The 23,909-nt window shown below is 48.2% G+C and overlaps 1 protein-coding gene across 2 annotated transcripts in view; it reads right to left on the reverse strand.

The window, feature by feature from the left end:
* NUP188 (nucleoporin 188) overlaps window positions 1-23,909 on the reverse strand; it is a 1,272,194-nt gene that overhangs the window by 262,875 nt on the left and 985,410 nt on the right. For both annotated transcript variants that reach the window (XM_086924860.1, XM_086924859.1), the window contains exon 34: window positions 22,513-22,694. In XM_086924860.1, the coding sequence (XP_086780986.1) occupies window positions 22,513-22,694 (182 nt within the window). The remainder of the gene's footprint in view (window positions 1-22,512; window positions 22,695-23,909) is intronic.

A 23,909-nucleotide genomic window follows, 5' to 3' on the forward strand; every position in this document is an offset into this window, starting at 1 on the left:
AGATCAAACCCCGACATTCTCTCTTTTCGCAAACAGCTGAAAACGCTCCTGTTCACCACATAACCATGGTACTGAATCTGCCCTCCTCCTAACTCACACCTCAGAGATATGCTTAGCGCTTGGACGCCTCAGGGCAGCTACCCGCGCTTTAGAAATCCGAATTCATTCAATTCATTCATAGGAACCATCAAACTTCGCGAATAAAGTTCATCACCCATATTTCGCCCTCTCGGGCGTTGGCCACATCACCACTTCCGGTTCTTTCTTTCAAGAGGGTGAGTCTTGTAGTTCTGTTTCATTCACTGTCAGGTACTAAAACTCGAACTTGGCTTCACCCTATAGTACAACCCATACTCATTAAGAAACGGGTTATAATTACCGCGTAATGCGTGTTTTTGACAAACACGAGATACTCTGCATTTGGTGTTCTGATAAGATACACAGGTGTTGTTTCACAGCACCTTTCCATAGATATCCTCCTTTTCCGTGTTTGCGTACACAGTGACCAGTGGCGTGCGAAATAATCATCGTCTCTATAGAAATTGTTGACACTACCCTTTGGCTCTACAACAATTTATTATTTGGAGCACATTGTTGTTGTCCAAAATACCATGGGTTGAGCGTTAGGGTTCTGTTTATCTATTCATTACTTATGTGAAACTTATCAAGGTCCATAAATAATATAATCCTTCCAATATATCAACACCCCCTCTCTCCCTTTATAATAGTACTATCTACTTCTGCCTTGCTTACTTTATAAAATTATCGATATATTCCACAAAAGTTTATGTAAATGTATTTGTCCATATGGACTCACTAAACAGTCACTACAAGTCACTACAAGTCACATTGGGGTGTGTACCCGATAACAAACACAGACACTTTTGTTCAACTTCGCCACTTTTTATATTTTCTCACACTGGTCAGTGTGTCTGCATTTAAGAATTAGTAATGCTTTAGATTGTTGAAGTTATATCCACGCAATCTGTATACTCACTAAAGAAACATTATCACCATTCACCCACACCAAAGTCACCCGTACAACAGAATTCAAGTCACTCTTGTTTGACACAATGTCACTCCATGGCATGCCCAGTTTTCTCACCAAGGGTTCACCAACCACTTTTCACTTCATTCATGTAAAACAACCATACAAATGCGTCTTTTGTATCTATACCCAGCCCTGAAGATTTGCAGTCTGTTTCCCTGCGATGAAACACGTGTTGGCCAGTACAAGAGGAACAATAAACCGGTGTTTTATACCAAGAATTCTACTTCATTGAAATTCCTTTCTCTGCACCTTGCAATCTATTGACTTTGAAACACTGTCGATGTGCACATTTTACTTATGTCACTGTAACTAGAAATCACTCAGACATTATTGTTAATTTCCCAGTGCAGGGGTTTTGTTGTTTTTATCACAATAAAGCTGACCGGTCTGCTGCTCCTGACGCAGCATAGACTTCATAAGGCTCAGCAACACAGGTGGTGGTTCTGCAACTCCCTCAAGGCCTGACCTGGCCAATTTTGAGGCCAGTATCCCTTGCTAGAACCGAACTCCTGTGTACTGCGTCGACTTGCCGTTGCTAAGGGTTGTTGGCTCTGCACTCCAGAGATCTTTAGGCTACAAGAAGCTTCGGGCTGCAGGAAGCTCCAGCATCTCTTCCTGCCAAGTACAGCGTCCTCACCGCATCCTCTGCACTGTGGGCCTTCCTTCTTGGTGAGCTGCTTGAGGTCCTCTTGTGACTCCTGTGCCTTCGACTTGTGGTTCCTCTTGAGGGTCTTCTCCTGCTTCAGTGGGCTCCCTGGCTTGCTCGGGTCTGCTTGGACTATCCTGCTGTTGGCGAGTCCCTTCGACCTTGCTGGACCCAACCTTGCTCGTTCTTTGCTCTCCACACCAGTTGCGGCTACCAAGGCTTGTTGGTGATCACACCGGACACTGACCACCTACTCACCAACATTCGACCACTCGTGCATGGCTCCTGGTCTTCCTCAGCATCTCCTAGTCCTCACAGCTGCAGCGACAAGGTCACCGAAAACACATTTGAACTGTCCGACATCGGTGGGCATGGATCTTCCCTGCCTCTTGGTCACTCTTGAGTGGCAGAGGCTCGGTCTCCTCTGCTTGCAGGTTCTTCACTTCAAGAATCCACCCTTAGTTTCCACCGGACTTCTTCACCTTCTTCTCCAGAGGAACTTTTCTCCAAGTCTTCCATTGCGGTCTACAGACGTTTCTGACATCTCTTCATCCCTATGCACATGGCTTCTCGGGTGTAGGTAACCTGGTCTCCGGGGTTTCCACTGATGTAGTGGCTCTCCAGCCTTCCATCCTCCAAGGGAATTCTTCGGAGTCCTCGGGGAAGGGTCTATCTTCTGCAAAACTACAACCATGATTTCTCCATTGACTTGCATTGGTCATGCGGCTGTGTTCCCACTGTGCACATAGCCTCATTAGGGTTCAAAGGAACTAACCTTGGGTGGTTCCTGTGTCCCTGGCTCGTTTAGGTATTCTAGTCTAAGTACCGTCCTTTTCCGCAGCTCGCATTTGACTTGCCTAATATATGGTTTGGTCTCCCCCTGGATACCACTGTATCTTGTGCTACTTATCTTATTGTAATCAAAGGATTACTGTGCATTTGTGTTGATATCTCCGGGTAGAAGATCCACCAATGTGTTAGTGAGTGTTGTGTAATAAAAACAAGTATTTTTATATATACACTGTGTGGTTTCCTTACATTTAACTGACATCCTAAGGTTAATCTGGTAAAACAAGCTGCTTAACACTTCTTCAAGATAAGCATGAAGGCTGCTCTCCATAGCTACCACTTCGAGAGTTTTTTATGGTCATCAAAGACCACTAAAGCCATCATAGGGATTGTCTGGAGTTGTGCAAGGTGCATCACTTGTACATTGTATAAATTGCTGCACTATACATGATGTAGCCCTACAAACTCATTATAAACTATGCAACATGGCAAACTCAAAAGAAAATACGGAACTCATAAGGAAAATGCTACTTACCAGTATGCATCTGTTCTTGGCATGTAGAGCTGCAGATCACTACACTATGCATTAGATCGCCACCTGGTGTTGGGCTCGGATGAGTGCATGTTGTTGTAGTCTTGGAAGAAGTCTTTGTAGTCATGAGATAGGTGACTCCTCCCTTGGACGACAGTACGCATGGGCATCGGCTCCATCCTTAGATTGTTTTTCGCCATGATGGGAAATGATGGAGTTAGTAGAAGTAACGAAAAGATGTCCATGCGTGTGCATCTAAGTAAGATGAGTACTGGAGCGGATACAAGTCCCGGGGAGGCAGGAGGACGTGTAGTGATCTGCAGCTCTACATACCAAGAACAGATACATACTGGTAAGTAGCATTTTCCGTTCGAGGCATATGAGCTGCAGATACTACACTATGCATCGATTGTGCAGCAGTGTCTCCCCTAGCGGTGGTCACTTGTATCTGTTGCAGTTGTTTGAAAGAGTTTTAAGAACAGCTTGGCCTACTGCAGCTTGCTGCTTTGCTTGCACATCAACACAGTAGTGTTTAGTGAAGGTGTGTGTTGTAGACCATGTTGCTGCCTTGCATATGTCCTCTTAAGGGGATGTTCCCTAAGAAAGCCATGGAAGCTCCTAGTTTGCGTGTGGAGTGCGCTCTAGGAGGAACTGTAAATGTACGTTTTGCTTTTTGAGAGCAGACTTGTATACATTTTACAATCCACCTTGCAATTCCACCATCCTGCCTTTATGAGGGGGAGAGAAAGATACAAATAATTGTTTTGTCTTCCGAAAAGATTTAGTCCTATCTATATAGTAGAGAAGAGCTCTTTTAACGTCTAGGATATGTAGAGCTCGATCTGCTACAGAGTCAGGGTTTTGGGAAAACACTGGTAACTCTACATATTGAATTAAATGAAAAGGAGAAATCACTTTTGGAAGGAATTTAGGATTAGTTCTTAGAACAACTTTGTTACGATGGAGTTGTAAGAAAGGTTCTTGTATAGTGAACACTTGTATCTCACTTACTCTTCTAAGAGAGGTGATCGCAATAAGGAAAGCTGTTTTCCATGTGAGGAATTGCAGTTCACATTTGTGTAGAGGTTCAAAAGGGGTCCCATGAGCCTTGTAAGAACCACGTTAAGGTTCCACACTGGAGAAGGTGGTAACGTGGGTGGAATGATTCTTTTTAATCCTTCCATAAATGCTTTAATTGCAGGTACTCTAAAAAGAGATAGATGTTGTCTGTTCTGTAAATATGCCGCAATTGCTGCAAGGTGCAGGCGTATGGATGAATATGCCAAGTTACACCTTTGTAAATGTAGAAGGTAGCAAATTATATTTTGGATAGAAGCATCCAGGGGATCAATTTGATTATTATTGCAGTAAATGGCAAATCTTTTCCATTTAGCAGCATAACAAGCTCTGGTAGTAGGTCTCCTGGCCTCTTTAATGATGTTCATACAGTCTGGTGGTAGGTTAAGATAACCAAACTAAGACTTCAGTAGCCAGATCGCCAAATTCAGTTGATTTGGGTCTGATGTCTCCATGGTTCGGCGTGAGTAGGGATGGAGTCAGTCGTAGCTTTTGGTGTGGGACTAGAGATAGTTCTAGCAGTGTGGTGAACCACGGTTGCCGTGCCCATGTGGGAGCTACCAGGATCAGTTTTAGAGACTGTTGTCTGAGCTTGCGTACTATCAGTTGTATTAGTGGTATGGACAGAACGGCGTACGCAAATCTGCCTGACCAGTTCATCCATATCGCATTGCCTTTGGACAGCGGGTGTGGAAACCTGGCGGCGAAGGTTGGGCATTTTGCGTTTTCGTGTGTGGCGAACAGATCTATGTTGGATGACCCCACTTGTGAAAGAATGGTTGAAGAACCTGCAGATGTAGTTCCCATTCGTGAATTTGTTGTGTCTGCCGGCTCAACAGATCTGCTATCTGATTGTGAACTCCTGGAAGGTGCTCTGCTAACAGATATATATGTTTTGTGGAATGGCCCATCTCCAAATGTTCTGTGCAAGCTGGGACAGTTGTAGAGAGTGTGTCCACCCTGTTTTTGTATGTAATACATGGCTGTCATGCTGTCTGTCCGGATTAAGACAGCTTTGTTCTGTACTTGTACTTGGAATGTTTTGAGTGCTAAGAATATTGCTAGCAGCTCTAGATGATTGATGTGGAGCAATCGCTGTGGACTGTTCCATTGTCCTTGAGTTGTATGGTGTAGGAGATGAGCTCCCCATCCTGTGAGGGATGCGTCTGCTGTAAGCACTAGCTGTGGAACAGACTCGAGGAACGGCCGCCCCTTTGTCAAGTTTTTGGTGTTCCACCATTGCAGAGAGCGATGTGTGCGGCTGTCTACCAACACCAGGTCTGTTAGTTGTCCTTGTGCCTGGTTCCATTGCTGTGCTAGACATTCTTGTAATGGGCGCATCTGCAGTCTTGCATATGGTACTATGAAGTCTCATGAACAGTCTGGCTTGCAGAGATTGTTGCTGTGGAAAGATTGTGACTAAGGCTTGAATGTTCTGAATCCTTGCTGGACTAGGATACGCTAGAGCTGTAGATGTATTTATTGTAGCCCCAGATACCGATGTATGTGAGAGGGTTGGAGGTGCGACTTGGTGTAGTTTATTGTGAACCCTAAGTCGTGCAATGTCTGCATTGTCTGATGTGTGTGTTGGACACACTGATTGAATGACTTTGCTTTTATGAGCCAATCGTCTAGATAAGGGAAGACATGTATTTGTTATCTCCTGAGGTGTGCTGCTACCACTGCAAGGCACTTTGTGAATACCTGTGGTGCCATTCTTACTCCGGATGGAAGGACTTTGAACTGATAATGTTGTCCTTCCAGTACAACCCTTGGATACTTTCTGTGAGCAGGATGTATAGGAATGTGGAAGTAGGCGTCCTTTAGGTCTAGTGTCGTAAGGAAATCGCCTTGTTGCAGCAGTGGGAGCACTTGTTGTAAAGTGATCATATGAAAATGAACTGATTGTATGTAATAATTGAGGGGCCTGAGGTCGAGAATTGGTCTTAGTGTCCCGTCCTTCTTGGGAATTAGAAAATACCGCGAGTAAACCCCTGTTTCTCTTTCTTGTAAAGGAACTATTTGTATTGCGTCCTTTTGTAGAAGTGACAGAACTTCTTGTTTGAGTAGAGTAAGGTGTTCTGCAGACATTGGACGCTGTTTGGGTGGTATGTGTGGAGGGGTTGCTGTAAGTTCTAGGCAGTAGCCATACTGGATAATCGGTCTTACCCACTTGTCTGTTGTGATGGAGTTCCAGACAGGCAGGAATTGAGTTAATCTGCCCCCCACAGGAGTGGAATGCTGTTGGGGGAGCTGAGGGAAGTCACTGTTTTGTAGCGGAAGAGGTTTGATTACTGTTGTTACCACAACCTCTTCCCTTGTTGTTATTCCCTCTTTATCCCCCTCTAAAATATCCCTTGTTAGAGGATGTTTGTGTGTTGGATTTAAAGGATGTTGTATTGTCTGCCCCAGTTTGTTTGGAGCCCCCTCTGTAGAAGGAGCGACGAAAGGCACTTGTGTGGACTGTAAAGCTCCTATAGATTTGGCAGTGTCTGTATCCTTCATTTTTTCCAGAGCTGTGTCTGCCTCTGGTCCAAACAATTGGTTTTGATTGAATGCCTGATTTAAAATAGTGGTTTGGACTTCTTGTTTAAATCCTGAAATGCGTAGCCACGCATGTCTTCTAAGTACGACACTAGTATTTACAGCTCTAGATGCAGTATCTGCAACGTCTAGTGCGCACTTGATAGAGACATTAGAAAGGAGTTTCCCTTCTTGTATAAGGTCGTTTGCTTGTGCCTTATATTGGTCAGGTAGATGGTCTAGCAGTTTTTCTAGGTGGTCATAATGAGCCCTATCATATCTGGAAAGGAGGCCTTATGTATTAGCTATACGCCATATGTTGGTAGCTTGTGCGGCTATTCTTTTGCCTGAGGCATCTATGACCTTGGATTCTTTGTCAGGTGGGGATGCCTCACCTGAAGTTTGTGAGTTTGCCCTTTTCCTAGCATTGGAGACGACCAGGGAATCCAATAGTAGTTGCCCTTTAATGTAGGTTGGATCTGCAGGTGCAGGCCTATATTGTTTCTCAATTCTAGGGTTTAAAATCCTAGTATGTACAGGGTCTTTAAAAATTTCTGGAGCGTGTTTGATGACCCCTTTAATCATAGGAAGAATTTGAACAGATCTCTGTGATTGCTCAAATGTATCTAATAGGAAATCTTCCTCTGCCTCGTCAGAGTGCATGGTGACCCCGTGGTAAATGGCAGCTCTGTTCAATAGGTGCTCAAATCCAATGTTACCTTCTGGGGAGAAGGCTTTGATGGGTATGACTGTGGGTCAGGAATGTCTTGTATATCCTGTGGGTTTGGGTACTCCCAGACTGTGTCACCTGTAGGGTATGGGAAAGGCTCATCTGGGTCTATCCCTCCTCCTAAACTATACTCATCATCAGGATTGCGAGTGTATGTGGATGGCGATTCTGAGCGCTTGAAGGCGTTTGCAGTATTTTAATTGTTTTTAAACTTTGTCATCTGTTTTGTCAAATTGCTATTTTGCACAGATATCCGGCGCACTTCAGTAACTGTTAGTCTCATTAATTCACAGCGTTCTGAGGCGGAAAGCCGGGACCTGCTCTTAACATTGGGAGAAAAAATCCAAAACCGATATTAGGGTTTAAGGCATTTTGCTCTGTGTCACTCACCTCGATCGTAGCCGAGTTAGGGCTACGTGGGGCGGCCATTTTGGGTGAGGAGAAGGTCGGTGGGCTAGCATTCGAGCGCTTAGCCCCGCCCGCACTCCCGTCCTCGAGTGGATAAAAACAATTAAGCAACCATTCCCCACTGATTGCGAGTGTATGTGGATGGCGATTCTGAGCGCTTGAAGGCGTTTGCAGTATTTTAATTGTTTTTAAACTTTGTCATCTGTTTTGTCAAATTGCTATTTTGCACAGATATCCGGCGCACTTCAGTAACTGTTAGTCTCATTAATTCACAGCATCCTGAGGCGGAAAGCCGGGACCTGCTCTTAACACTGGGAGAAAAAATCCAAAACCGATTAGGGTTTAAGGCATTTTGCTCTGTGTCACTCACCTCGATCGTAGCCGAGTTAGGGCTACGCGGGCGGTCATTTTCAGTGAGGAGAAGGTTGGTGGGCTAGCAATCGAGCGCTTAGCCCCGCCCGCACTCCCGCCCTCGAGTGGATAAAATGGCACCCTTATACAGGAGGCGCAGCGGGGGCGCCGGGTCGGCGCCGAAGGCGCGCCAAAGGCAAGCCAGTCTACGCCCGTCCGCGCCTGGCTGGGACCAGGGGCCACGACCCCTGGTCCGGGGCCGCGGTACTCCAGGGAAGCCTTCCTTGCACTAAATAATAAAACCGGTCACATAAGTCCGCAAACAATGGAGGCACTTAGGCGGGAGGAGGGGCTGAAATCCATAGCCGAGCCACTTATTAGCAAGACTAACTCTAGGAGGGAAAGAGGAAAAGTAACATCCCAGAGCGTTGCCCTGCTCAACACACGCTCCCTCCAAAAACACAATTTGGAGATATTCTCTTTGCTCCAAGAAGGCAACCTGGATGTATTAGGGGTCACGGAGACGTGGTTAGAGGACTCATCCATGTCTGACCTGGTGGCAGCACTCCCTCCCAACTTCGGCGCCTCTATCCATAATAGGAATGATGGCAGGAAGCTAGGGGGAGTTGCCGTTTTCTATAATAACTCTTTTAAATTGGAAACCATTTGTGCAGAAAGTCTAGAGGGTGCGGACATCCTGGGAGTCAAGCTTTGTTCTGCCACCAACTGCCTGGCGATACTCCTTGTCTACCGTCCCCCTAGAACCACACCAGCCTTTATCGAGCCTTTTTTGGGAGTGATCCACGACCTTCGAACAAGGTATGAGGGTCTTGTGGTAATGGGAGATTTCAATCTCCACTGGGAGGAGTCCCCTAAAGACGCAACGTCTAAACAGTTAGAAGAAGCTATGACCGCACTAGAACTAACCCAGATAGTGACAGGTTCAACACATAAGAAAGGTCACACATTGGATCTGATTTGGACATCTGTCCCGGTGCTAAGCCCTATCACCATCTCGCCCTGCATATGGTCGGATCATCACCTGTTGCAGGGTATATTAGCTTTCCCGGGGCAAAGAGTAATCCCCACCGCCGAGTGGCAGGTTGTGAGAAGGTGGAATTCAATCAACACTGATACTCTATTATCCGCACTAGAGAAACCCTCTCACCTTAACATACTACCAGAGGATAACGTTGAGATGGCCAGCCTCAAACTGTCACAAAAACTGGGAAATGCCATCAAGGCAGTGGCACCTGCACGAAGGGTAAAAATCGGAGATAAAGGGAAAGGTGCCCCCTGGTTCAATGACGCTCTGAGGCTCCTGAAACGCTCCCTGCGCCGGAGCGAGAGAGCCTGGCGAAAGGGGTATGATCCCAATACCCAAGCCTTGTATGTTAAAGAGCTCACCATTTACAAACAAGCTTTTAGGGCCAGGAAAGGTGAGTTTTATGAAAGCAGAATTGCGACTGCGCTCAATCCCCAGAAAGAAACTTTCAAAGTCCTTACAGAATTGAGGAAAAACAAGGAACAGCCCCCCTCCTTCACGCAAGAAGACTGCAATAAATTTCAGTCCTTCTTCACCACCAAGATATCTGACCTCCTGACAGAAATCGAGAACACCCCCAGACTGGACTGCCTGGGGATCACTCTAAAACCTACCCCTACAGTCACCCACCCCCTAACTTCACTACCCTTACTCACTAAAGAAACTTTGAAAACAGTGATGGGTCGAGTCAAATCAGGCTCACCGGCGGACCCATGCCCCCCGAGGATTTACAAACAAGCCTGGGCAGGGCTAGAGGACGACATATTGTCGCTCTTGAACAGCTCACTCACATCCACACAGGTCCCTTCCAACCTCAAGGGAGCCCGACTGATCCCTCTCTTAAAAAAGGCAGGAGCAGTTACCAAGATCTTAAAAAAATACAGGCCCATTTCACAACTACCTTTCTTAGCCAAAATAATGGAGCAGCATGTGCTGCCCAGCCTCTCACATCATCTTGAGAACAACTCCCTGTTGGAACCCAACCAGGCCGGATTCAGGTCCCATAATAGCACGGAATTGGTCATGCTCTCCGTGCTGGACGACCTGAGACTTAAAGCAGATAATAAAGATCCCTGTGCCCTGGTGCTGTTAGACCTCTCCGCGGCATTTGATACGGTCAAACACGACCTACTACTGTCGCGGATGTGGGATTTCGGTATCCAGGGCACAGCCCATGCCTGGCTGACCTCGTTCCTTGGCGAACGGGTTCAGAGAGTACAGCTGGATGACCTAGTATCAGAGGTAGCAAGGATCACATGTGGAGTCCCACAGGGCTCGGCCCTGTCACCCTTGATGTTTAATGCATATCTGCAGCCCCTCATTTCATCACTAAATCAGATGGACTGCAATATATACAACTACGCTGATGACACGCAGATCATCATCCAAATCGGCAACTCTCCAACAGCTTATCAGAAATTGCAAAACATCCTGAAATTTACCGTCAATTGGATGACGGCCAACTCATTAAAGATTAATCCTGACAAGACTGAGGTGCTTGCAATTACGACAACATCTAGCCCTTGGAGCGACCTCTTGTGACCACTGAATTAGGGAACTCCCCAGTACCTGCAGAAACAGTCAAGAGCCTAGGTATAGTTTTAGATGCCAACCTCACTATGTCAGCCCAGGTCTCAGCTGTAGTGGGCACCTGTGTGGGCCTAATGAGACAACTGCGTAAACTCTCCCCCATTCTGACGGCGGACACACTCAGAAGAGCAGTATCAGCATTAATCCTGGCACGTGTGGACTACGGCAATGTTCTGTATGTAGGTACCCCTAAAAAACTGATGAACAGAGTCCAGATAGTCATGAATGACGTGGCCAGGCTCATCTTCAATAAACCAAGAAGGACTCATGCTACCCCCCTTCTTCGCAAACTCCATTGGCTGCCGGTGAAACAGCGGGCCAAGTTCAAGGGCCTATGCATCACGCATAAAGCCTTGTACGGGCAAGCCCCTAAATACATTATGGAACGTCTTGTTCCGTACGCCCCTAGCAGGAATTTACGATCAGTAGATGCTGCACTGTTGGTCTGCCCACGGTTTAAACTGTCCTCTCTAGAAGGGCGCACTTTTTCCTACACAATTCCCAGTGCATGGAATAAACTGCCAGGGAGCCTACGCAAAGAAACAAGTCTGCTGCCCTTCAGGAAAAAGCTAAAAACCGTGCTGTTTCAGGAGGCATGGGGCACCATCTAGCTTGCTCCCCTAACAACGTGTCCACCCTCTGCTAAGCGCTTAGAGACCCCTGGGTGATAAGGCGCTCTACAAATCCAATATACAAAATACAAATCATCATCATTTTGAGGTGAGTGTGGAGATAAAAGAGGAGAATGTGAAGGAGAAATCTGTGGTGGATTGTTAAGAGGAGCAGGAGATGAAGGAGAAGAAAGTATAGGTGAAGAAGGGTGCTTAGAGGATGTGGCAGAGTCCTCCTTCTCAGGAACCACAGGAGTGGATGGTTCATCTGCCTCCCTCTTCTAATGTGGTATGGTGGACACCTGACCTGTCTTAGGGTCGATGTAGATCTTTTGCACAGGATCTGGCTGGAAAAGTTCTTCTGTTTGAGGAACCTTTGGCGTAGCTTTCGGCACCGAGGGTGTTGTTTTCGGTGTCGTACGCTTTTTTGGTTTCGGCACCGAAGACGATATCTTCGGAATGGAAGCTGGTCTCATCGGCTTTGTGGCTTCGGACGCTGGCTTCGTACCATTTTCTTTAGAAGTCGACGGTTTCGGAGCCGAGACTTCTTTCGGTTTCGGTGCCGAGGGAGCTGGTGGGATCGGCACATGCGGCTTGCTTGGTACCGAGGTACCGGAAGGCTTAGTTATCTTCTTCGGAGCCGGGCTCGAGCGCAGAGCTGTAGAAGTGGTTTTTCGGTCGCGACTGGGCCCCGGAGGCGGAGTGTTGACCTTTGCCTTCGATCTGGGTGCTGTGTGTAGTGCAGGGGCAGTAGTACTCACGCGCTGACCCGATGGTATGGAGTCATCTGAGTCGTCTGCCTCTAATACGATCTGGAGATCATCTGAATCTTCTTCGGGAACGAGCAGAACCTCTTTGTCGAAGATATCCACTGGTTCCGGAACTGATCTCTGCATGTCGTGTCGACGGGCCCTCCGATCTCTGATGGTTTTCTAGGATCAAAAGGACGCCCAGGCTGTACAGCTGGATTCGTCGTGTTCTGGCGATAAGCACAGGTTGCAGAGCTCGTGGTGGTCACTGCGTGGAAACTTTGCTCCACACCCGGGGCATTTCTTAAATGGCGTCCTTTCCATGAGGTGTAGGCCTCACGGCCTGGATAGGCCCAACGGCCCGCGTCGACGACCGGAATCGAGCTGATGGAATCGAAACTATGTTAGTCGGTATCAAAGTTAGTTTGATGAGTTTTGAGAAGTTTTTTGCGCTTCGAAGTGCTTGAAAAGTCTTTTTATAGCCGGAGCGGAAAACTTTCATCTGAACCCAGTGGCGGAAAAAAACAATCTAAGGATGGAGCCGATGCCCATGTGCACTATCATCCAAGGGAGGATTCACCTATCTCGTGACTACAAAAGACTTCTTCCAAGACGACAACAACATGCAATCATCCGAACCCAACACCAGGTGGAAATCTAATGCATAGTGTAGTATCTGCAGCTCATATGCCTCGAACACCTAATTTCAAACTTATTATGCCTCAGATGTAAAGGTAATGTTTTCCCTTTCTCAGTGCTGAAACAGGTTGCTTAGTACACGTTTGCACCACCAAAGTAGTTCACCAGATAAACTGCGTGTTTTGAACCCGTTAGAATCAGCACAGGTGCAATCCATTAAATTAAACCCAACCATGTGACTGATATTGACAAACCAAAAGGTGAGCTGAAAAAAAGCATAGAAAAACGAGTCCCAATCCTGCAAGTGCTTTTCTTAAAAAACAAAGATATGAACAGTAACTTACAAATACACTTATAAACTATAATACATTAGTTAGGTGCAAATTTATTATTGAAACAATCCCCTCCATTTGTTAATTTCATATTTTGATGCTATAAATGGATTCTTTGATGTTTAATATAGCTCCAGGTCCCCAGTGAGCCTCCGTGACTAGATGGCATTTTGTTTTTATATTCTCGTTCGACATCTGAGTGCAAAGAGACGACAGGACAAAAATAGACAATATCACAAATAAATAAGTCCATGCCCACCAATTTATCACAATTTCAGCATGATTAATGCTTGAGGCAAGAAGTTGCGTGTGCTCGCTTGATGCATGCCCCTCTTTAAAGTTCCAAAACAGGTTGGAGCAGTGCTTCATTTAGTCACAAGCTGCACAGCGTTATTACTTGAATGAAAACTAAAATCGGATTTTTCTCCATGCAAGTCATTTATTCCTTGTTCTTCATTCTTTTTTAATTCGTAACGGAGGCAACTTAATTCCACGCTTCAAATGCTACAGACATGCCCATCCAGGCTTTATCATACAGCACAATGGAACCAACAGTACATCCTGGTTAATTATGAAGATATTGACCCAATGCACCAAAGGCAAATATCACGAAGGTCAGTAAAAGACATCTGACCCTCACAGTCCTTACAAGGTTTAAACCCCGATCTTCATGGTGGAGACATTGTTACAATAAAATAGGCTGAAAGACTTAGACGATCTCCTAATGGACTGCCATACAGAAACCGTTACTCTTCGAAGGCGTGAAAAAAGGGGAACGGATGTCAGCACGCTGACGGGGGCTTCTTGAAGCTACAGTGATGTCATAAGGTGCTGCGTGCGGAGATGGGCGAACCGCCATAAAAGAAATAGGAAGTGCCTGTCCCCCTGGGAGTAAAGACGGAACACACAGAAGAAGATAGAAAACTTCAAAAAGGCACGCCTAAGATACATCCCTCATTGTCCTCAACAATAAGGGACATAAGGAAAATTTGAGGCCAAACAAGGGAAGCCTTCTGACTCCTGATTCCACCTCGGACTCGGCTCACTCTAAAGCACAAGTTACTACTTGTGTAACGATATATCTGTAAGAGACATTAGTTAGTGATAGATTCCTTACCTTAGAATATCCCCAGGCGTCAGACTGGATCGGAAACTTTTGCATAGCAGTACCCTTGCGGGTCGGTTGGCGTCGTCTGCGGCTCCGCGTCCATCGTCGGCGTCGTGATGACGTCGTCGGAGTACTTAGACGCCGCCTCCGCGTGCTGACGTCAGTTCTTAGCCACAGCTTTTCCGCGCCAGAAGCGCAGAGCCATGACAAAAACCAACACTGGTGCCATGAAACTAGGGCCCTGAAAGGGGATGACCGTAACCCTAGATATCGGTTCGCAGAACGGGGAGGATGGGTGGGTCGGTAAGGAATCTATCACTAACTAATGTCTCTTACAGGTATATCGTTACACAAGTAGTAACTTGTGCATCTGAAAGAGAAACGTTAGTGATAGATTCCTTACCTTAGAATAGATACCCCAGCAATACCATCCCCGTGGTGGTGGGTCTGCGAACCAATCACACCAGAAAGTCCTGGAGGACGGAACGGCCGAAGTAGCCGTCCCTCCGGACTTGACTGTCCAGGCAATAGTGTCTTGCAAACGTGTGCAGCGAGGCCCACGTAGCCGCCTGGCAAATGTCCTGCAAGGGCACACCTCGGCACAAGGCAGTTGTAGTGGCTGTGGCTCGAGTGGAATGAGCCCTCAGCCCAACAGGGGGTTCCTTCTTAGCCAAGGAGTAACATGCCTGGATGCACAAGATAATCCACTGGGAGATTGTCCGCCTGTGCACCGTTTTTCATTTCTTAGCGCCCGCGTACCCAACAAAGAGTTGATCATCCACCCGGAACTGTTGTGTGCGATTCAGATAAATTGAGAGCGCACGTTTTGGGTCCAGACGATGGAGCCGCTCCTCCTCTCTCGAGGGGTGCGGAGGCGGAAAGAAGGTGGGCAATGTGATGGATTGCCCAATGTGGAAGGCCGTGACTACCTTGGGTAGGAAGGAGGGCCTTGTCCGTAACACAACCTTGTCCGGATGGACTGAAAGGAAAGGAGGTTTACAAGATAGAGCCTGGAGCTCACTCACTCTCCTGGCAGAGGTGATGGCTACCAGGAAGGCAGTCAAGGAAAGAAGGCGAAGAGGACAGTTGTGAAGTGGCTCAAAGGGAGCGCACATCAGAAACGTAAGAACCAGGTTCAAGTCCCACTGAGGCATCATGAAGGGAACAGGAGGAAAGGTATGAGTGATGCCCTTCAGGAATCGATTAACGATAGGGGACTTGAACAAAGAAGGTTGGTCAGGCAGCCTCAGAAAGGCTGAAAGAGCTGAAAGATAGCCCTTGACAGTGCCCAGAGCAAGGCCCTGCTGGGCAAGAGAGAGAAGAAAGAGGAGAACCTCAGAAGGAGGGGCATTGAGGGGATCCACAGCCTTTGCTGTGCACCATGCCACAAATCTGTTCCACCTGCAGGCGTATACCGACTTTGTGGAGGGACGCCTGGCTGCCAGAATGATGTTGCAAACTTCAGGAGGCAAGTCAAATGGCCTCAACTGTCGCCGCTCAATCTCCAAGCATGGAGGTGGAGACTGGACAGGTTCGGGTGGAGGACCGTCCCCTGCTGCAGCGACAGAAGGTCCTCCTGAAGAGGCTGACGAACCGGGGGATCGACTGACATATTGAGTAGCTCGGGATACCAGTACCTTCGTGCCCAGTCCGGAGCCACAAGGATGACTTGTGCCCGGTCGCGCTTGATCTTCTTCAGCACTCTGGGCAGAAGTGGTATAGGCGGAAAGGCGTACAACAGACCGCAGCTCCACTTGCGACGAAAAGCGTCTCCGAGCGAGGGCCGCCTTGGAAATTCCAACGCGCAGAACTGATGACATTGCGCGTTCTCTTCAGTGGCGAATAGATCTAACCAAGGCTCTCCCCGTCGCAGAAAGAGGCCTTGCGCCACGTCCGAGTGCAGACGCCATTCGTGATCCATCGAGCACCGACGGCTGAGTTCGTCTGCCCTGGCGTTCAGAGAACCTGCCAGGTGTTGAACCACCAGAGTCACGCCCTGATGTTCCAGCCATTGCCAGAGGCGCAGAGCCTCCGGGCAAAGGGTCCACGACCCCACTCCGCCCTGTTTGTTGCAGTACCATATGGCGGTGGTGCTGTCCGTGAACACTTGCACAGCACTCCCTCGGACAGACGGGAGGAATGCCTTCAGTGCCAGATGAATCGCCCGCAGCTCCAACAGATTGATATGGAGCCGGGACTCCGCCGGAGACCAGAGTCCTCTGATCTACGCCTCTCCCAAGTGGCCTCCCCAGCCCTGGAGGGACGCGTCCGTCACAACTACGTGCTCCGGTTGGGGAAGGGAGAGGGATCTGCCGTCGACCCAATCGCGGTCCGTGAGCCACCACTGCAGCTGTCTCGCAGTGCCCTCCGAGATCAGGACACGGTCGGACAGGTTGCCCTGATGCTGGGCCCACTGAAACTTCAGGTCCCACTGTAGAGCCCGCATCCGCCACCGTGCGTGATGCACCAGAAGGATGCAGGAGGCCATCAGCCCCAGAAGCCGTAGCGTCAACCTGACCGAAACTCGGGATAAAGGCCCGAAGATCGGAATCAGAGCCTGTATATCCCGAACCCGCTGTTCGGGCGGGTAAACCCAAAACTGCGCCGAGTCGAGAACCGCTCCGATGAAAAGGAGCTTCTGAGAGGGGCACAGGTGTGACTTCGGCACATTGATGGATAATCCCAGCTGGTGCAGGAGATCCGCCGTAGCCTGGAGGTGGCTGACGACTGTCTGGGGCGAGCCCGCCTTCAACAACCAGTCGTCTAGTTAGGGGAAGACTGACACCCCTAACCTGCGCAGATGAGCTGCGACCACCGCCATCACCTTCGTGAACACCCGTGGGGCGCTGGTAAGGCCGAAGGGGAGCACGGTAAACTGAAAGTGCTTGTGGCCTACTGTGAACCGCAGGTAACGCCGGTGGGCCGGCAGGACGGGGATGTGGAAATACGCGTCCTGCAAGTATAACGCTACCATCCAGTCTCCTGGGCCTAGGGCAGCTAAGACCTGAGCCAGTGTCAGCATTTTGAACTTCTCCTTCCGGAGGAAGCCGTTGACGTTCCTCAGATCCAAGATAGGGCATAGGCCCCATTTGCCCTTCTTGGGTACCAGGAAGTAGTGGGAGTAGCAACCACGTCCTACTTCTGGCCCAGGAACGCGCTCGATGGCCCCCTTGGCCAAGAGGGCCGAAACTTCCTCCTGCAGGAGCCGCAAGTGATCCCCCGATATGCGGTGGTGTTGCGGTGGCATGGCTTGAGGGGTCGTCTCGAAGGGGAGGGAGTAGCCCCTCCGGACGATCTGCAGCACCCACCTGTCCGAAGTGACAGTGCGCCAGTGAGAGGTGATGGAGAACCCTGCCTCCCACTGGCGTCACATGGGCCGAAAAGCACGGACTAGGAGGGTTTAGAGGTGGATGCCGCGGGGGCAGGTGTGGACTGACTCCGCCTGGGTCCCCGGCGGTTTCCACGGCCGCGCTGGACGACAGTTTGCGGCGAGTGGCTGGCGGCACGTTTGGGGGCGCCCCTTCCCTGGCCACGAAAGGAGCGAAAGGCACCCATTTGCTTGGCCGTAGCTCTGAAGTCCTTAAAGCGCTCAAGCGCGTGGTCTGCCTTGTCGCCAAAGAGGCGACGGCCATCGAACGGCATGTCCATAAGAGTGTTTATGACGTCTGCCGAAAAATTGGCGGATCTCAGCCAGGCGTGGCGTCTTACCGCCACCGTTGTAGCCATCGCTCTGCCCAGCGAGTCAGTAGTGTCCAGCCCACACCTGATGGAATACTTGGCTGCGTCCCGGCCCTCCACAAGAGCTTGGCCGAGTTTGGCCCGTACCTCCAACGGGCACTCTGGAAGCACTTCTGCCACCATCTCCCACAGAGTGTGGGTGTAGCGGCCCAAGAGGCATGCGGTGTTGGAAGACCGGAGTCCCAAACTAAGGGACGAGAAGATCTTCTTGCCATAGTTCTCGTACCTCTTGGATTCCCTGTCCGGCGGGGCCGTCGGGAATGCGGTCTGGGAATTAGAGGCCTGGATGACCAGACTCTCGGGGTTGGGGTGGGAGGACAGGAAACATGGGTCGCCCGGAGCCGGGCGGTGGCGTCTGGCCACGTTCCTATCTACGGGCGAACCCGTAGCTGGCCTGGACCAAGTGCCCAAAAGAAAGTCCGTCAAGGCCTCATTAAACGGCAGCAGAGGCTCCATGGAGCATGACTGCGGCTTAAGGACCTCAGTGAGGAGGTTAGTCGTCAGGGCCGCGACGGGGAGCTCAAGGCGCAAGGACTTGGCCGCCCTCGTCAACACCACACCATAGGTAGCTCCCTCCTCCGAAGCCACGGTAGGAGGAGAGACAAATCCAGTGCCTGGAGAGGTGTCCAGGCCACTGGCATCCTCAAGGTCTCCTGCCCAGTCCATGGTAGACTGACATTCCCTGGTCAGAGGGTCCTCAGACCCCTCCCAATCCTCCTCATCCCTCATCTCCTGAGATTCAGGGTCGTAATTGTATGAGGTCGGTTCGTAGAAGCTAAAATCTCCAAACGGCGTCAAGATCGGCATCGGGGACGGCGCCGCCCGAGGACGACACCGGAGGAGACACCACACGGACCGACGTCGGGGGGGGGGGTCGTAAGGTCCACCGGTGACGATCCAGAGCCCGATGAGGGTCCAGCGGCGCATGTGCCGCTGGACTCTGCGGCGCCGGGCCCGAGGGCACCGGCGGTGTCGGGATCGTAGGGCCCTGAGGCGCCGGCGGCGTCGAAGCCCCCGACCCACTAGGGCCCCCAGACAGGTTCGCTGGGCCCGAAGGCGCCGCGGAACCCGTCGGAGGAGAAAGGGACCTCATGGCCATGAGGAAACGCTTAATCTCCTCCGGCGTCGCGTTCAGCCCAGGGACCGGAGGGTATGGGGCCGAACACGGCGCCCGCGACTCCCGAGGAGCCGAGTGGGCGGTGTCACCCGAACCCCCGGCCGCGTCGTGCGAGCGTCGGGGGGGAGTCAGAAGAGCGATGATGTCTCTTCGACTTCTTATGCTTCTTACCTGACGACTTGGACCCGGAGGAGTGGTGCCGACTCCCGGAGCTGTGACGGCTCCGTCCCTGCGACCTGTCCCTCGACCTCCCGTGGGACCGGGACCGGGACCTCACACGGCGCGGGGCCGACTGCCGGAGTTCGAGCCGCCTGCGGGACAGCTCCCGCCTGGCCTTCCTCGAAAGGGCCCGATAGTCGGGGCAGGCCTCGTCGTCATGGTCGATGCCCAAACACGTCAGGCACAGGCGGTGGGGATCCGTGACCGACATGGTACGGTCGCACTCGTCGCAATGCTTGAAGCCGGGCATCCCTACAGGCACCGTCTGAGTCGTACAGACTTCGAAATGGATCAAAAGATCACCAAAAAACTTAGTCAAAAAGTGACTAGGGTAGCTGCTCTTTCCAGATCTGCGCTGGCTGCCACGGAAAAAAGAACTGAAGTCAGCACGCGGAGGCGGCGTCTAAGTACTCCGACGACGTCATCACGGCGCCCACGACGCCGACGACGGACGCGGAGCCGCAGACGACGCCTACCGACACGCAAGGGTACTGCTACGCAAAAGTTTCCGGATCCAGTCTGACGCCTTGGGATATTCTAAGGTAAGGAATCTATCACTAACGTGTCTCTTTCAGATCTGCGGTTCTGATACACATGATCAGGAACTCCAAGTGTCCTTCATAAGTCTCCAGTCCTGAGGAAGACCTTCGTTTGAAACACTGCCCTTGGTCTGACAACTAAGGTCGAAACATGTTGGCACATATTCCGTGAGGCCAAGAGACACCATGCCAAAAGTCAATGTGCAACAGCACTGAATACACAAGCTTAATTCACATGGCTGAGTCAAGAATATGTACAACTACCCTCGGACCTCACCTTGACCCTTCAGTAGTTTAGTGTCGAGAGTACCTATAATAGGTCCTGATTACATAAAAAGAAAAGCTTGGACACTTATCCAAATAAGCGGCACAGCAGGCCAATAGGGTTACATGCACTGTACAGTAGGTCCCCTTTTTTTGTGATGATTCTATGTTTATAAGGTTAAGAATGTTCCTTTTTATTCTTTGTAGTATGTAGACATTATTTGTTTCTGTTGGTGTTTTGTCTAAATTAATGTATGGTCTTTGACGTAAACATAATTGTGGATGTTTGTTCCATGTAAAATGTGTCTCTCAAAAGATAAATGAATGATTAAGACAATTTATCTGCTTTTTGAGTAAATTGATTACATGAGCTTGACACCTATGATCTATGGCCTGAGAGGGACCCCTATGTTACAATGCATGCGGAGCCATGTGCATTTCGATACCCGTCAACGTGGGGCAGCTTTCAAGGAAGGTTCTGTGGATGCGGGTGCAAGGGATATTCAAGAGGTGAAGAATCTGCAGGTACATGTATCCATCAGACAATGTGCCCTAGTGCTAGACATACTGTTGTGCCGAACTGCAGGAAAGGTAAAAAAAGGTATTCATATTTTAAGTCCTTCATATCTAAAAGCCTCTGAGGTGGAAATGAGTATTCCTCACTTGGAGAGGTGAGCTTAGGCAACAGAGTGAGCTTTTAAGTCTTTACCACTCAGAATAATGGGTGTGGTCAGGGTCTTTAATGACATCAGTTACTGTGACAAATCAAGTTTCTTTGAGAACAGATTTCTGGTGGTCTATGCGATTCTTTTTTTGGATGAGGTGAACTCCATTTCTATCAACAGTGTTGTTATCCAAGGATTAGTCCATCTTTAGGCCTGTTCTGTAGATTCTTTCTTTAATGATTTAGACGGTTCAGACCTTAGTCTGCCTGTGGTTGGTTCAGGGTGAGTTTTTTTATAGTAACTATTGCCTCTAAAAGATGGACTTTGATACCTGGTAGTTTTCTTATCCACTTTTCTGAGGATTTTTTTTAGAGGGCTCTGTAGAGGTTGAAAGAATTTTATCTGAAGGAGGCTTGGTGGTCCATTTATGTTATAAAGAACCCCTTTTCGAGGGTTTCTTTGGAATGTGTAATGAGCGATCGGAATCCTCTCCAGAGGAAAGGATACCTTTGAATTTGTACTTCTGAAGCCACAACAACAGCACACCCTCTTTGACACGGAGGGCTTTACTTGAAAATGTCTGACATATCCTGTAAGTTCATGGCCTTGTGGAATGGACGCAAGCAATGGATGCACTTCATATATGTACATATGATCCTCAGAACTGAGACTTCGCTTTCCATAGAGCCTAAAAAGTCTGAAAAGGCATCAGAAGAATCAGACATTGTCTGTTCACTCTCCTAAAACTACTAACTGAAGACGGGAGGCTGTTTTTGGATGGGATAAAAATGGATTACGAAGCAAATATAAGCAGCAGATGGACTTAGAAGTGGACTTAGCAGAGCTCAGTGGAACTCCCTTCACACGCGTCTTTAGAAATTGGGATTATGGTGACGTGGCCTGTCGATTCAATGTGCTTCACCTGATTGGCTTAGGACTTTTCTAAAGATATTTATGGGATCCAATGCTGGTGAAACATGGAATACAAATGTGAAATAATGATAAGCATGAAATAATTGAGTAAAATAATAAAAATCAGAACAAGGGAAAATGTACAAACAGGGTGCAGGATTCTAAATGAGGAGACAGTAGAAGGTCAAATCCATCTCTTCACTATGCCCCACCAGCCTGAGGACTTTGCTCAGTGTTTGACCAATCGACAAGGATCGCTCAGGAGAATGAAACGCAGGTGGCAGATCACAGGACTTGCTATGTTCCAGGCTCTGGAACACCCTCAGTCCAAAGCAGAGATCTGAACTAAACCATATGAGGTACGAACACCATAGGAAACCAAACTATTCGGACTTGCATTTAAATGAACTTAGTTCACAATATTGGTTACAAATTAAGGATTTCAGATTGGATTACTCATCCATCCGAATGAACGAACAACCTCGCCAATTTTTAGTGTTTACCTGCAACTTTTTTTTATTACAAGAGGTAAAAACCAGGTAACATCTTCAGGTCAGTAGGAACTGAAAATGGGTAACCTTATCAGTTAATGCAAGCAGAGGTTGGGGAACGAATGGAGAACTAATTATGTGACAATGTCTAAAGATAAGACCTGCAATTATATTTGGTCAAGAAGCAAGGCACTCATGGATGGCAGTAATGATCACTTAGGATGAAACAAAAGTGACAAGGAGAGACAGGCCACTTGAGATGGTAGGAGAGGAGGAAGGCTGGAAAGGGCGGTCGGGAGGTCTGCTCAAACTCTCATTGTTAATGACAGTGTCTAAAAAGTGGAAACATGCAGAGCTGGCGCCTGGAGAATCTCTTTATGTTTTACCCCATCACGCTGGTCCGTGTGTTTCAGCCGCAGCCCGTCGTCCGTCTCCATGGAATCCTTGTCTTCTGTAGCCTCTTCGGTGCTGAGCTCGTGGCGTGTCTGATCCAGCAGTGCAACTGCCTCATCCTGCAACGTCTCACACAGGCTCAACAACAGCTGTGAGTATTGAGGGATCTGTCTTGCTGAGGAAAAGATATAGTACAGGACACCATATGAAAAAGGGAATGGCCCACACCTTTGCTTAAAGAACCTCCACAGTAGATAATGGGCAATTCACAAACAGTAGCCGTAGCAGTCATCACAGCACATCAAATTAGTTTCAAAACATCTAACGTCAAGTACAGGGTCAAATCCCAAACAGGACCCAGCTGCAAAAGGCCCTCAAATTCAACTATATTAAGACAGTTTAGAATAAGTGCAATAATTATATGACAAGTGGGTTGCACTCAAGATACATGCAGTTTGAAAACTGAGCCTTTATGAATCAGTTATATAGCTGTTCTTCAAATGCTTCTTTTAATTAAAAATGAATTAAACTTTCTTCTATGGTACAGTTAGTATATTGATTTTTAAGTCAGCCAACTCATTTCATTCCCAACATCTTGGGACTTATTATGGAGAAATTGTTATTGTAAGAAAATATCATAGTAGTAACACTATGCTTTAAATTTCAAACTCAAAAGAAAAATTTGAAGACAAGCCGACACTGTCCTGATGCCTTTTAAAGGAACACATTGAGGCACCAAATGGGAAACGTATACCCAAGAAGTTTGTAAACGGATGAGATCAATATGAGGAACGAGTTACAGTGAGAAAGTGTAGCACAAACGCAGCCCTACACTCTTTCAAAGATTTAAATGCATATACATGTCATAAATGGACCAAATATAATACAATAAATTTGTGGTAAACAGTTGTTTTCCCAAGAAAGAATCAATAGGATCTTGCGTTGTTTAAATGCATTCTTTATTCATGTTAAAATTTGCAACCGCCAACGCGTTTCGTCCTTGATCGGACTGCTTCAGGGCTTAAAGTGTAAAATATTTTTATTCATGTAGGTGTTGCCAATATGTTGTACCAATTAATTTGAAAACTATGTAGGTTACCATGTATAGGTAGTGTCAATTCAGAAATTCATTAATAAAATTATTATCTTGCACGCTGTGTATATCCATACATATGGTTTGTATTAGTTCACAGGCTCAGAAAAGTATATTGGTGAAAATTACACCAGTCTCCATGCGGTCATCCGGTTCGGCGAAAAGCCAGTCACAAAGTGCCCTTTTTCTTCATGGTTGCCCCCACTTTTTGCTGAATTGCTGATGTGCTTTGAGTGTGCCCTTGACTCCTGCTAATCAGGTATTCAGGGCCTATGTTCTTTCCCTAAAACTGCATTG

The sequence above is a fragment of the Lissotriton vulgaris genome, chromosome 5, assembly GCF_964263255.1.
Source record: "Lissotriton vulgaris chromosome 5, aLisVul1.2, whole genome shotgun sequence".
NCBI classification, from domain to species: Eukaryota; Metazoa; Chordata; class Amphibia; order Caudata; family Salamandridae; genus Lissotriton; species Lissotriton vulgaris.